A 14,320-nucleotide genomic window follows, 5' to 3' on the forward strand; every position below is an offset into this window, starting at 1 on the left:
GGAAAGCCAACATGGAGGCAGTGAAGAAGTGGAGATCAGACTGGAAGTATCCCACTATTCTGCTTTGCATTTATGGATTCTTCAGCACAGTTAGACCACTGGAGCCTTTTCTCATCCCATATTTGACAGGACCGGATAAGAATCTGACAAGTGAGCAGGTATATATGACATATGCTAGAAAGGCTATAGTGTAATTCAATCAAAACAGACTTAGAAAAGAAATGATTTTCAGTTTTTCGGTCCTTATGGTGAAAAAGTTGGTAACTTTCTCTTTTGTACATGCTGCAATTACAAATAATCACACACACATGCACACACAAGCTGGTGATTCATAGCAGAGAGATAACCGGCATCTTTAAAAAGATAAAAATAAAAAATCTAAGTGATAGAAATCCAATCAAGATTCTGAAACCTTTAATCATTTGCTATAAAGTCATGCATTTCCTGCCTTTGATGAGTTTTTCCCTGACAGGTCAACAATCAAATTTTCCCAGTGTGGACATACTCCTATCTGTCCGTACTAGTGCCGGTGTTCCTTCTCACTGACTGGCTGCGTTACATGCCTGTAGTGGTGTTTCAATGTGTTATGATCTTCATCACCCAAGCACTGCTGCTGTGGACAGCAAGTGTGCCAGCCATGCAGGCTATGCAGTTCTTTTGCGGAGTTGCGACAGCCAGCGACGTGGCCTACTTCTCCTACATTTACAGGTCATGTAGTACATCTCACAGATTTGGATTTTTAGCATTGCTCATGGGAGACTTGACATTTTGAATATGCTCTTTATTACAGTGTAATAGATTTGAAGAGATACCGGAAGGCCACCTCTTACAGCCGCAGTGTCCAGCTCCTGGGGTATACAGTGGGCTCCGTGTTGGGTCAGCTGCTTGTCAGCTTCGACCTCATGTCATACAACAACATCCTGGTGTTCACTCTGGTTCTCACTGCCATCGCTCTCCTCACTTCCTTCTTCTTGCCAGTGCCACAGAAGAGCATGTTCTTTCATCAAAGACGTGGGAGACAGACTGCAGCAGAACAGTCAAACGCAATAAATGCATCACTGGAAGATGGAGGAGGTGAAATGGTGGAGAGTGGAGAAGGAGAGCCTGATACTGAGAAGCTTGAATCTATCATTACGCAGAGTTGCGGCCAAGTCCTCCTCCAGCTGTGGAGGGATTTCCGCCACTGCTATTCCTCTAGACAGCTGCTCTACTGGTCTGTGTGGTGGGCAATGGCTACCTGTGGGTATAACCAGACTGTCAACTATGTGCAGGTCAGTTATGAACAGTGTTGGGTAAGTTACTTTAAATTAGTAACTTAGTTACATTACTAGTTACTTCTATCAAAAGTAACCCAGTTACTTCAAGTTACTCGTTACTTTCAGAGTAACTAGTTACTAGGGAAAGTAACTTTGGTTTTACTCAGAATTCTCTTGTTTATGTGTTGCTTCCGTAACTGGATACCCAGCAAGATTGGCAGTCTTCTAGCTTGCTTACTTGCCACAAGTGCACTGTGCCACCTACCAATAGAAAGGAAAAGATAATGTGCACATTTCCACGAGAGAAATCCCACGCCTGATTCTATTTAGCCTGCTTTTTACATCCAACACAAAAACTGCAGTCGTGGTGCTTTCGATTGTACTCAGAACTCGGAAATTCTGCCTTCTGAATAGGAAGATGTAGGTAACACCAGACTGCAGCTGAGCTGCATACAGGGCTGGACTGGGACAAAAAAATCATCCCGGGCATTTTGACTAGAGACCGGCCCACCATTATAGGAAAAATCATAAAGCCTTTGAATGAAAATAAACACTGTTGTGACAGTGATGTACACTATTCTGATGGTATATATGCATCAATCTATCAATCGTTTGTTGCAAGACTCAGATAATTTTTTTTTTAAAGTGAGACATTTTAAATGAGAATAAGAAAGTATTTCCTTGTGCCCCCATTTCCCTTTTAATGCCCTACATGGACCCCTGGCAACACTTTGCTAGACCCGCCCCTGCACAGTTACCAGCTGTCAGCTACTTAAAAAAGGATCCTGGTGTTATTTGTCTCTCAGAAACAGTTCATAACTTCCCTTCAACTCATTCATGTGACCTAAAAGGTAAACCTGTTTCTCCATCACCTGTTCAGCTCTGATGATCCAGTAAGGACATCTCCTGGTTTCATCTTCATGTTTCTCTCTCACCAGATAACCAAACCGATATCATGACCAGCAGCTTTACAGCTGTGGCTCCAGCAAACATCAGCTGATACTAGAAATTAATATTAAATAAATTCTAACAACAGCTGATCAAGCTTAAAAGTGCTGCTGTTGTTTAACGCGACATCCGCTGGTTTCCTCTTTCTGGCACAAAGTGGGCGATAAATAAACAAGAGAGAAAAGCCGATCAGCTGATCATTGATCAGTTTCATGATTGAAGTAGAAACAGGAGAGAGAGGGGAGAGAATGAGAGGAGAAGAGGCAGCTGTGCAGCATAAACACAGAATAACTCCAGCTTTGTGTCTTTTTCATTGTAGCTGAAGTCCGGGACAAACTGTGTTCCTTTTCACCTCAATACGAAACGCATAATATTTTCTCTGAATACGAAACGATTCCGTTTTTTACGGGACGGTTGACAACTCTAATAATTAACCTTATGAACAAAATAAAGTTCAACATCAGTAACATAGCACCACCCAGCTGTATAGAAACTCCATCATGCTAGCTAGTACAGTACGAAAAAGTCAGCATAACGAAAATAAACTCCACCTAAACTTGGTTCATATCTGACCCAGATGGACTGCAGGTTATAACTTCTTACCTGAAGTTCAATCACCTGAAACTCGGACCAGCGGCAGCTTCGGGTCTCTCCTCTTGCCTCCCTTTTCCTTCATCCACCTGCTGGCTTCCACCACTTGCTAATGTTATTGAATCTGTGGAAGCTCCGCGATGCCACCACACGAAGTAACGAATAACGAGCCTATCTAAATCCCAGTAACGAGTAACGCGTTCCCGGTTTTGGCATAATAACTAGTGTCAAGGATATCAACAATTATCAAACACTCAGGTGAAGAAACAACACTTAGACACTTGGAGAGATTTTTTTTTTAACTCTTTATTTTGTACTTTTTCCTTTGTATTACATACGGACAAGACAATAATAATAATAACACAACAACAAACACACAAAAAAAAAAAAAAAAAAAAAAAAAAAAAAAAAAAACTTGGAGAGATTTTTAACGTGCACGGGTGAGCGCTCAACAAAGAGACTCACACTCAGCTGCAGGCGTTTCCTTTATTTAAAGCATAGATAGCAGTTCCTGTTTTTCATGTTCGTGTGTATGTGTGTGTGCAGCAAGTCAGTTTCTAAGAATAATAAAGATAATGCGAGTCAACTTCTGCGGACGTGTGGGTGCGGTGAAGCTCCTATCAGCTTCTGAAGATGTGTATTTTTGTGCTGATCTTGTGGCCTTATCACATGGCACACGCGGCTTGCAGTTTCACGTTTATCAAGCTGAGCTGCACAGTGAAAATATGAACATTATCAGTATTGAAGCAAAGCATAAAAACATTTAAACATTATTCTTTGACATTCCCTCCTGTTGTTAATGTTTTCACTCATCACAATACATTGTTCGTCAGTTAGCGGCCACTTGTAGAAACATTTTCGGTCGTAACTTCCTTGTGCATGTGAACTGTGACGAAACATTCTGGAGCTGTAACGTAAAGCAGTTAGGTTTAGACATTACTTTCACAGTCTTCTTGAGGGATTCCGACGTATGCAATAATGAATGTGTTCACCATGTATAGAATCATCGATCTGATACATGGCAGGATACATGTGGAAAACATACACAGTAACAAAAGCAATACTCCTATGATAACCAGTCCTTTCATTAATAGAGTCTTCCAGCTGCCACTCAATAGCCATGTTAGCCAGTCTTCAGAGCTAGGCATATAGTCCTCAAATTGGGCTCTTTGAAGCTTTTTCAAAGTGTTCAAAGCATCCGTCATGTTCTGAGAGTGCATGTTGTCTGGTATGTAGGTGCAACAAGTGGTGTTGAATAGGACACAGAGCCCTCCTCTTTTTGCAAGTATCATGTCCAGGGCGACTCTGTGTTGCATGACCACTATTCTTATTGCGTCAATTTCCTCGTTTTGTGCCTTGTTGATTTTTGTTGAGCTGTTCAGGAATAGTCCGAATCTGTAGTCCAAAGTCTCAATCCTCAGCATGTTTTTTCCGTTTCCCACCCATGGGAACAGTGAGTGCAGGACTTTCTGTCCAGTAGTCCATAACTTGAACTCTTGTGGTACGTTACTGCCCCATATTGAGTCGTGGGGTCGGACGTCGCTTGCTTCTCGCTTGTGTCGTTTAGTTGATGAAGTTGATCCAGGGGTAATTTTGAATGTGTGGTCTGACACCAGAACTGGGGCACAATTCCGGCACTATGTTGAATAAATGTTTTAATCAAGAACCTCTACTAAGAGCTTAGTAAAAGAATATAAAAGTATAACAGACAATTTGAATGACCTAGTAATTCAAATAGCCTCGTCTAACCTGCTCCTCAGAATAACTTAGACTCTGCTTTCACTTCTGCAAACTCTCTGCAACTTCCTGTCAACTGCAACTTAGTCTTTCTGAAAGACACACACACTGTTTAAACCTCTGAATACAATATCAATGCTGCAGATTATATATGGATATAATGCAATAGTAATAATGATGATTATTTACCAATAGCAGTAAAATAATTTCCCTGCTCCACACTCCCTCTCCCGACCTCTGGAACACCAGAGGTCGCAATACATTGTGTCCTCGCTCTGACCCTCTCTAGCTGTCCTCTGGCTCAGCAAATCAGACAACCTCATGTCAGCCAATTGGTCCAGTAATAAACACCAGCTCCCACTCGAGAATACTCCATGCGTAAGATTAGGTTTTCTCAGTCCCTCTCTTGTGGTCCAGAGATCTTCTGCAAAGGAAACAAAACACCTTTTCCTGCACCTCCCTAACTTATCATAATTGGGACTCTTTAATCAAAAGCCTTATCCTAATTATCTTCTTAACTTATTGACTTGTATTTATATATATTCTTCAACGTTACTCGTTACACGTCCGGTTGCACACTCTATTTTCCCTTATCTGATCATCACATCCTGTACACAAACCGTCGCTGCTGCAAATTCCTCTATTCTAATCTAAAGTCACCTTTTTAACAAGAAAATCATTATAAACGCCTATTCTACTAAAAGCTCCAAAAGAAAACAACCACTTTAATCAATTAAGTTTAAGCATATAAGCAATTACTCCTGCATACATTTCATCATAGCTAAATGCTGCCTAGAAACAACTCCTGTTTGTTAATACTAACTTCATCTTAAAACCTCACATTTCCTATGTTATAACCTGTTTTTGGTATAGCCTTTTTATTTCATTTTGATCATTTTAATGTAACAATACCTTCTAATTCTAATTTATCAAACTTAACCAAAATATATGCTTTCCTTCCTTTGGTCCGTCTTTAACCCTCCTGCCTTCTTTTAATAAACTCACACCCTTCCCCCTAGGGACCGTTTTGTGCCACGCCCCAAAAAATGCAATAAAAACCTTATGTATTCATATTTTTTTCCACTTTAAATTAGCCAATCTTTTAAAACTACTTCTCCCTGAAATATTCATATAAAGTTTTAATTATATTTCGGGGGTTTTAACCCTTTTAATCGCAGTTTAATTACATGAGCGCACCGTTTTTTTAGCCCCAAAAAACAAAAAAACTAAATATTTTCCAAAAAAAAATTTGAAGTAATATTTGATTGTTATTATAATTAGGCCTTTAGATGGGTCAAAGATTCGAACCAACATTCATTTTGATCCAGCATTATTTTTAATGCAGGGGCAAATTTAAAAAAAAACCTCACACCCTTCCCCCTAGTGACCGTTTTGTGCCACGCCCGAAAAAATGCTATAAAAAGATTATATATTCATATTTTTTTTCCACTTTAAATTAGCCAATCTTTTAAAACTACTTCTCCCTGAAATATTCATATAAAGTTTTAATTATATTTCGGGGGTTTTAACCCTTTTAATCGCAGTTTAATTACATGAGCGCACCATTTTTTTTAACCCCAAAAAACAAAAAAACTAAATATTTTCCAAAAAAAAAATTTGAAGTAATATTTGATTGTTATTATAATTAGGCCTTTAGATGGGTCAAAGATTCGAACCAACATTCATTTTGATCCAGCATTATTTTTAATGCAGGGGCAAATTTAAAAAAAAACCTCACACCCTTCCCCCTAGTGACCGTTTTGTGCCACGCCCGAAAAAATGCTATAAAAAGATTATATATTCATATTTTTTTTCCACTTTAAATTAGCCAATCTTTTAAAACTACTTCTCCCTGAAATATTCATATAAAGTTTTAATTATATTTCGGGGGTTTTAACCCTTTTAATCGCAGTTTAATTACATGAGCGCACCATTTTTTTTAGCCCCAAAAAACAAAAAAAACTAAATATTTTCCAAAAAAAAAAATTGAAGTAATATTTGATTGTTATTATAATTAGGCCTTTAGATGGGTCAAAGATTCGCACCAACGTTCGTTTTGATCCAGCATTATTTTTAATGCAGGGGCAGAGGAAATTCAATATAATGGTATATTATGGTTTTTCACTTTTTCCCCAATAAATGCTTTTTTTCCTTGTTGTGTTCTAAAATAAAATGAAAAAAATATGTAAATGAAAATACAAGATCAGTTTGAACCAGAAAAACTTTTATTTTGAACAATGAACATCAACATTTATGTTTTTGGGAACGGGAAAGATATAAGTAAGAAAGAGCAAGGGAGGGGGGGAGAGCATATGTGGAGGTGTGGTGTGTATGTGGAGGTGTGTCAGAGTCCTCAGCTGACACAGTGGCTGCAAATGATCAGAATGTGGTCCTTGCATATGGACTTCCCGCATTTGCAGCAGGTGCCGACAACGCGTCTCCTTTTCTCGGCGCAGAACTCGCACTGTCTCCTGCCCTTGGAAGTAGGGATCAGGGCGGGGCCTGCAGCAGCACTCTGCGCACTCGTCACGATGGCTGCAGCACCTGATGAGCGGGGAAGGCGTCCTCGCTTCAGTATGTGTGGGTGTACTAAAGCTTCACCCACTTCTTCAACATACAGCCTCCGTTTGTAATATTTCTGCTCATTCCAGGATGGGTTGACAGCTGTCCACAGCACGTAGGAGTTGAACAGTGACACGTCCAGCAGGTTGTGGAAGAGTGCCACTGGCCAGCGCTTTGTTATCCTCCGACAGGAATAGGTGCCAACAACCTAAAAACACACACACACACACACACACACACACACACACACACACAAAAACAGAAAATTTCAAACCTATGTATATTTTACACAAGAATATATGAGCAAGGAATAAATCTGTGCGTAACTGATGCGTAATGACACCTACCTTGTCAAGGTTGTCAACACCACCTTTGCACCGATTGTAATCCTGGATGATTACTGGCTTTTGCTTCCCTTCCATGCTCACATCCGGAGAGCGGTGTTTTGTGCTCATCAAGAGCACATTTTTGCCACGTCGGGGAACATAGGAGACAAGAGTGTGGGTGAGCGTGAAGGCGAACGCAGACGACAGGACCGCTCTCCCTCTTGTCTGGAGCAATCGAGGCGGAAGCTCCGGCTTGTTTTTCCTAATCGTTCCAACTAGGGCCACTTTCCTCTTCAACAGCTCTTCTGCCAGGGCAAAGGACGTGAAAAAATTGTCACATGTGACCACGTTTCCCTGGAGCCCCTCTGTGAGCTCCAGGGCCACCCGCATCCCCTGGTTCACCTCCGCGCGATCACCAACTTTGCCCGTGTATATCTGGAGTCTCCAGGCGTAGGAGGTTTCCACGTCGCATACAGCCCATATTTTTAGACCGTACCTTGCTGGCTTCGTTGGTATATATTGCTTGAACTTGCATCTTCCTCGGAACGGGACGAGCTGTTCATCAACACAAACGTCTCTGCCTGGGTTGAAGAGCAGCTCCAGGCGAGTTGTCCACAAATCCCACACCTGGCGGAAGGCAGCCAGCTTGTCCTGACGGCGTCGGGGTCGGGTAAGCTTATCATCAAAACGAAGCGCCCCGCCGATTTGTTGGAAACGCTTCAGAGACATGGTGGCTCGAAAAATATCCCGTCCGCATTTATCACCCCAGAGGCTGAGAGACGATTCGTGTCTTGACCGGTAAACACCAGCTAAAATTAGCAGCCCAACATAAGCATGCAATTCATCACAGTCCATGTCATACCAGCCGGCGACTTCGCGTCTCCCGTGCAGATTAGTCATTGCCACCGTGTGCTGCACAATTTCATCCGTGAAGAGGAGTGCGAAGCTGGATCCCGGGTCCCTGATTCGGGCGACGGCGTAGTGCGTCGGTCCTGGGGTGACAATAGCTGCAGGAAAATAGCGGAGGGTCTCCGTCTGAGTGGGGGACCAAATGATTTTGCCATTTTTTGCAGTCCATCCCGAAGCTGCTTCCTCCGTCTCCCCTTCGCTCTCAGCGTCAGATGTTTCTTCGTGGGAACTGGACTCAAGCTGCTCTAGTTCCACAGATTCATCCGTTTCCTCTCCAGAATCCTCGGAGGAGGATGAGGAGCTATCCTGACACTCGGAGTCCAGGACCATTTCCAACACTTCATCTGTGCTATAATATCTTGCCATCCTGAAAATGACTACTGCCGCTGTACTACTCATTCTTATAACCTCTGCTGCATGCACCTGCATAAACAATTTGAGCCCGCAGACAAAATAAAGTCTAATTTGGTTTAGGCCCCTGCTTTTATGTTTATTTTGTTTACATTGCAGAGAGGAAAGAGAGGAAAGACTTCTAAGAGAGGAAAGACTTTTGAAGTTAGACACAGACACACTTATTTTTCTCTTTCTTTTTAATGATCAAAATGATAGCTTCCCCGAGGAATTACAGACCCTGGTTGCTGGTAAGGCAATTCTTAAGCAGAGTCGCCTGCTAACACTTGCTCCAGAGTATGATCCGGCTATTGGACTGATAAGAGTTGGGGGAAGACTCAGAAGAGCAGAAGGTCTGGACTTGGATGCCATGCACCCCATAGTCCTTGATCCGCAGCATCCGGTGACTAAACTACTGATCAGGCAATACGATGAGCAGCTGTTGCACCCTGGGCCAGAACGAGTGTTCGGGGAGATGAGGAGGAAATATTGGATTCTCCGAGGAAGGGAGGCAATCAAGCGGCACCAGCACAGCTGTGGTGAGTGTCGAAGGTGGCGAGCCAGTCCTGATATTCCTCGGATGGCAGATCTACCCCCCGCGAGGCTGCGCCTATACAAACCACCCTTTTGGTCCACTGGGGTCGACTGCTTTGGCCCTTACAACATCAAAGTGGGACGGCGCACTGAAAAGCGCTGGGGTATCATATTCAAATGCATGACTACGAGCTGTGTGCATCTTGACCTGTTGGACAGCATAGATACCGATGCCTTTCTCATGGCTCTGCGTCGGTTTATTGCACGCCGGGGCAAGCCATATGAGATCCTATCTGACTGTGGTACCAACTTCAGGGGAGGAGAGACCGAACTGCGGTCTAGTTTCTCAGCTCTTGAAGCCCCCATTAAAGAGCAGCTGGCGGAGCAGAGGATTGAGTTCCGGTTTAATCCACCAGGTTCCCCCCATTTTGGAGGTACTTGGGAACGGGAGATAAGATCTGTGAAGACAGCTCTTCAAGTGGTGTTGGGAGGCCATACGGTGACAGAGGCAGTTTTGCAAACTGTGCTGATCGAAGTGGAAGGGATCATTAATGCAAAGCCTCTTGGGTATGTCTCTTCGGATGTAGCGGATCCGGATCCAGTCACACCCAACTTATTGCTAATGGGGCGACGAGATGCATCACTCCCCCAGGTGATTTGTGCTTCGAGTGAGATGCTGGGAAGACGGCGATGGCGCCATAGTCAGATTCTGGCGGACCATTTTTGGTCCAACTTCCTGCGTCACCATCTGCCGGATCTTCAGAGGAGACAAAGATGGCAGGGGGAAACTGACAACTTGACCATGGGACAAGTGGTTATGGTGGTTGACTCACAACTACCGCGAGCGCAGTGGCCCATCGGAAAGGTGGTCAAGGCCTGTCCAGGGCCAGACAGTCGGGTGAGAGCGGCTGAGGTGACAGTCAAGGGACAGACATATCTTCGACCAGTTGCCAGATTAGTCAGACTCTCAGCCTGGGAGGATGATGAGTACTGTCAACCCAATGGTGCTTAGACTTTCGGTTGAGGAGCAAATTTATTACTTAAATTTGGGGGCGGCTCCGAAAGTCTCCTTATATTTCAATTGCATCGCTATAAGTGCAGTGTTAATTTCTGTCGATAAGTTCCACTTTGTTCTTACTGTTTGCTGCGGTGATGACGTCACATGCTTTTACGACGCTCCTGCCATATCACGAGTCCGAGGAGCACTAGCCATGTTTTTCTCCATGAGTGTGGGGGAATAGCGATCTCCAGCCGTGTGCGTTCCTGTGCAAATGTGAGTCAAAATCCCTCCAGTTCTACGAGTCCACTTATAGCACGGGTTGTACTTTGACATTGATTACAGGGGGTTTATGCTAGGAGATTTATCGAGATTGGTAGAGGCATGTGACTTACCACCGTAGCATTTGTTGCGGGTTGGATCTGTGTACTGCGGTTGTGTTATTTAGCCACTAGAGGGCACTGAAGACCATGTAATTGCGACCTTTCCTAATTTGGGGGCATTAGGTCCTTTCTGTTGTCTGAGATATGTAGGTATTCTTGTTTCCTGCCTGTTCAAATGGGATTGTGGGACTTTCTTATGTCAGAGCATTCAGCTGATTATTTGTGTTACAGTTCATTATATTGGCATGATGTTGGGAAGTGACGAGTGTTATATTTATATGTGAAAATTGTTTCTCCTTGTTTCTTGTTATTCAGAACCACACGTCTGTCCACCCCTCCCACATTCGTTAAGTATGCCTACTGCTGTACTGTTGAGCTGCTATTAACTTCCATTAAAGTATATCCGGACATCACTCTCTGTGCCCCACTCTCTGACCGGAGTTTAAGTCCTGAGGGAGCTATCATCCCAGCATCCCAGAGATAACTCTCTAACAATATCACCTCTAGTCCCTTGTATCCCCAAGCGAATGGACAGGCAGAAAAAGGAGTCCAAATAGTAAAGAGATTGTTCAAAAAAGCAAGAGACAGTAAGACCGACCCTTACCTGGCTCTGCTAAGCTACAGAGCTTCATCCCTGGAGTGTGGGGCATCACCTGCTGAGCTACTCATGCATCGCAAGCTCCGCACCACACTTCCACACATTTCCAAGGAAAATGACAATGCACATGACAACAAGCTGACCGACAAAAGGATGAAACTCAAGCACAGACAGAAAAGGAACTATGACAAAACTGCAAGCCGTCTGGAACCGCTTCAGGAAAGAGATGTTGTGAGGATTGCAGGTCCAGATTTCTGGGACAAAAAAGCAACAGTTCTCAGCGAAGTAGGGCCCAGATCGTTTGCTGTTCAGACAGAGAATGGACAAGTGTTAAGAAGAAACCGGAGAAGTCTGTTAAAGACACAGGATGTTAAACAGCAGGACACAGAGACTGGAACTGAACAACGAGGTGCTAACCCTGTTGAGCACCACAGTGAGCCTCCTTCAACTTCCCCAATGTCTGAAATACTGAGAAGGTCTACCAGACCTAAGAAACGTACAGAGAGGCTCATAGAACAAGTGTGAACTGTTGTGGTAAAGAATTGTTAAAAAATAATAATAATAAATCGCAAGTAAATAACGGATAATAATTCATTTAGAATAGTAATTGTTCACACTTAATTGAGACCTGCTGAGTTATGTGTTATTGACTGTTTAAGTTGTCAAAGGTGAAGAGTTCTAATGTGCTCGAGGGCTGTATGGGATTCATTTGGTTCATTCTGGAAGATGTAAGGTATACATTTGGATTTATTTTGTTTGACTTGTGCTACAACTTTTGGTTATAAAAAAAAAAAAAGAGAACACTACTGAATGTAGTTTGTTGCACAATTTATAACATGTTGAATATTAGACAAGAATGTTCAGATGTTACAGAGTAACAGTTCTCTTTGGAATTGTGCTTATTATAACACCAACCTGTTTGGAAAGGGGATGTAATGATAGTTGCTATTGTTGAAGCTACCCACAGGGGGCGCTCTGGAATCAATAAGATATACAGAATAGAAGAAGAAGTGATCGTGGTAGAAAGAATAATAAACAGCTAGCTGAAGCTAGCACCAGGAGCAATTCTTGATGTTTTATTCATAGAGGAATAAGAACATTACAATTATCAGTATTGAAGCAAAGCATAAAAACATTTAAACATTATTCTTTGACAACTAGTTACCGTGCTCGTTACCACAATAATAACGTAGTTACTGTAACGCGTTACTTAATAACGCGTTAGTCCCAACACTGGTTATGAAGGCAGCATAAACAAAAATGTGAGCTGTAAAAGCATCTGAATCACTGCAGCAATCCAAATTGCTACTGGGGGCTGCTTTACGATGGGTTTACCTGCAGTGAACAAGTAGTGCCTTGTAGTTGCTGAAGCCTTCTCTTGTGTTAATAAAAGGCATTTTAGATATATATTTTAAACAGAAATAATTAAACACACACACATCCTTGAACAACTTAATGATACCCACACCATACTGCGCAGGTGCTGTGGGAGCATGTGCAGCCTTCTCAGAACTTCAGCATTTACAACGGAGGCGTGGAGGCAGTCTCAAACCTCTTAAGTAAGCAACATTAGATGGCATTTCCCCCCCTCCCTAAATCAAATGGAAGTTATCAGGGACACATAAGATTTCTCAGTACCTAATCAGCTGTCCTAATTTGTCTTATCCCACGTGTACATGCTTTCCAGGTGCAGCCACTGCCTACGGGATAGGCTTTACTGAGGTAAGATGGGAGCAGTGGGGAGAGCTGGCCCTGGGTGGTTTCTCTGGACTGAGTGCAGCTTCACTGTTCCTCATGACTTTCACTGGCAACATTTGGGTCTGCTACAGCGGTTACGTCGTTTTCAAGTCACTGTACATGACGCTGATAACTATAGCAATGTAAGAGTGTCAAGTCACATCAGGGTTATACTTTACCACAGTTTAGTTTGATTTTTATTGCAGATATAAGAGCAAAAAAGCTAAAAAATAAAATAAAATAAAATAAAAATTAAAAAAACCCTCCCCAACCTTTAGATTAAGACAAATTCTATGCTTGCAGGTATCAGATTGCAGCTGATCTCTCAATGGAAAGATATGCACTAGTCTTTGGGGCAAATACCTTTGGAGCACTGGCTCTACAGACGATTATCACGTCTGTTGTAGTTGACAGTAGAGGGCTAGGCCTGGCCATCATTTCCCAGGTAAGCCATCAGATCACAAAATATGTACAGCAGCACTGTTTATTTGTCCATTAGCGTCATTAACCTTTTAAACATGTACTCTTCTTTGCAGTTCACCGTGTATTCCAGCTACTTCTTGGTTATCTCTGTTGTTTTTTTACTTCGGGGTCTATTGGTGAGCACAAAGAAGCAGAAAAGAGACAATTCCTCCAGACAAAGATGAAACTCCAGGCAGCGAAGAACACAGATTCTGAACACGTATAGAGCGTTATAGTGTATCACTTATGGTTTCCCATCCCTAAATTGACCTCACATTAGTTCATAAGTAGCAGATAAAAAGTCTTTAAATTACTTACTTCAACATGATGAATAGAAATCATTTTTTTTTTGTACAAAAACAATAAAAGAATGTTTCACACATTCATATAAATGAATGCTTTGGTCGTTTCTTTTTACTTAAAATTCATTTTAATATATATACTGTATATATTTACACCTTAACTTAAACTTTTTTAATACCCAATGCAAGTAAGTGGTTTTCAGTTCATCAGCCATTTCTTCTGACTGTCATTTGAAGTGTTGCAACTCTGTCAGCAGGGCGGAGACAACAGAGAAACGAGCCCCCCACCCCACCCATCCCTGATGTAGCATTCAGTCCTCCTCCTAACCCTAACCCCACCTTGACAACAGAATATATTCATTTCCTTAGTGAGAACAGCTTATCTAAAAGGGTCCTGCACAAATAGTTTGGTTCTTTACAAATACAGTAACTGGTAGTACCCATTAGCTTTTCAAAGCAACAGTTCTGTCTTAGCAAATTCTGTGTGTTAGATACAAATACTGATATGCACAAAGAGCTAATTTCCTAAAAGAAAAAAAAAAGTACAGAATTGCAGCATAATGAATGGGATATACTGTATGCAATAAC

At 42.3% G+C, this 14,320-nt stretch overlaps 1 protein-coding gene across 1 annotated transcript; it reads left to right on the top strand.

The window, feature by feature from the left end:
• The first annotated feature begins 11 nt into the window (after window positions 1-11).
• On the top strand, window positions 12-13,786 carry LOC146559444 (thiamine transporter 2-like). The gene is made up of 7 exons (XM_085245416.1): window positions 12-158; window positions 473-708; window positions 791-1,271; window positions 12,712-12,790; window positions 12,919-13,111; window positions 13,272-13,413; window positions 13,505-13,786. The coding sequence occupies exons 1-7, from the start codon at window positions 12-14 to the stop codon at window positions 13,613-13,615; spliced, it is 1,389 nt and encodes a 462-aa protein (XP_085101542.1). The 3' UTR covers window positions 13,616-13,786.
• The last annotated feature ends 534 nt before the right edge of the window (window positions 13,787-14,320 follow it).

Source organism: Mchenga conophoros, linkage group LG14 (genome assembly GCF_057382185.1).
Source record: "Mchenga conophoros isolate Kocher_MC1m ecotype Shallow Benthic linkage group LG14, M_conophoros_male_GT1.1, whole genome shotgun sequence".
In the NCBI taxonomy this organism is placed as follows: Eukaryota; Metazoa; Chordata; class Actinopteri; order Cichliformes; family Cichlidae; genus Mchenga; species Mchenga conophoros.

Coding starts and splice junctions, on each gene's coding strand:
- LOC146559444 (XM_085245416.1), top strand. CDS start 12: ATGGAGGCAGTGAAGAAGTGGAGATCAGACTGGAAGTATCCCACTATT. Junction 709..790: donor TACTTCTCCTACATTTACAG/GTCATGTAGTAC, acceptor TCTTTATTACAG/TGTAATAGATTTGAAGAGAT. Junction 13,414..13,504: donor GCCTGGCCATCATTTCCCAG/GTAAGCCATCAG, acceptor TCTTCTTTGCAG/TTCACCGTGTATTCCAGCTA.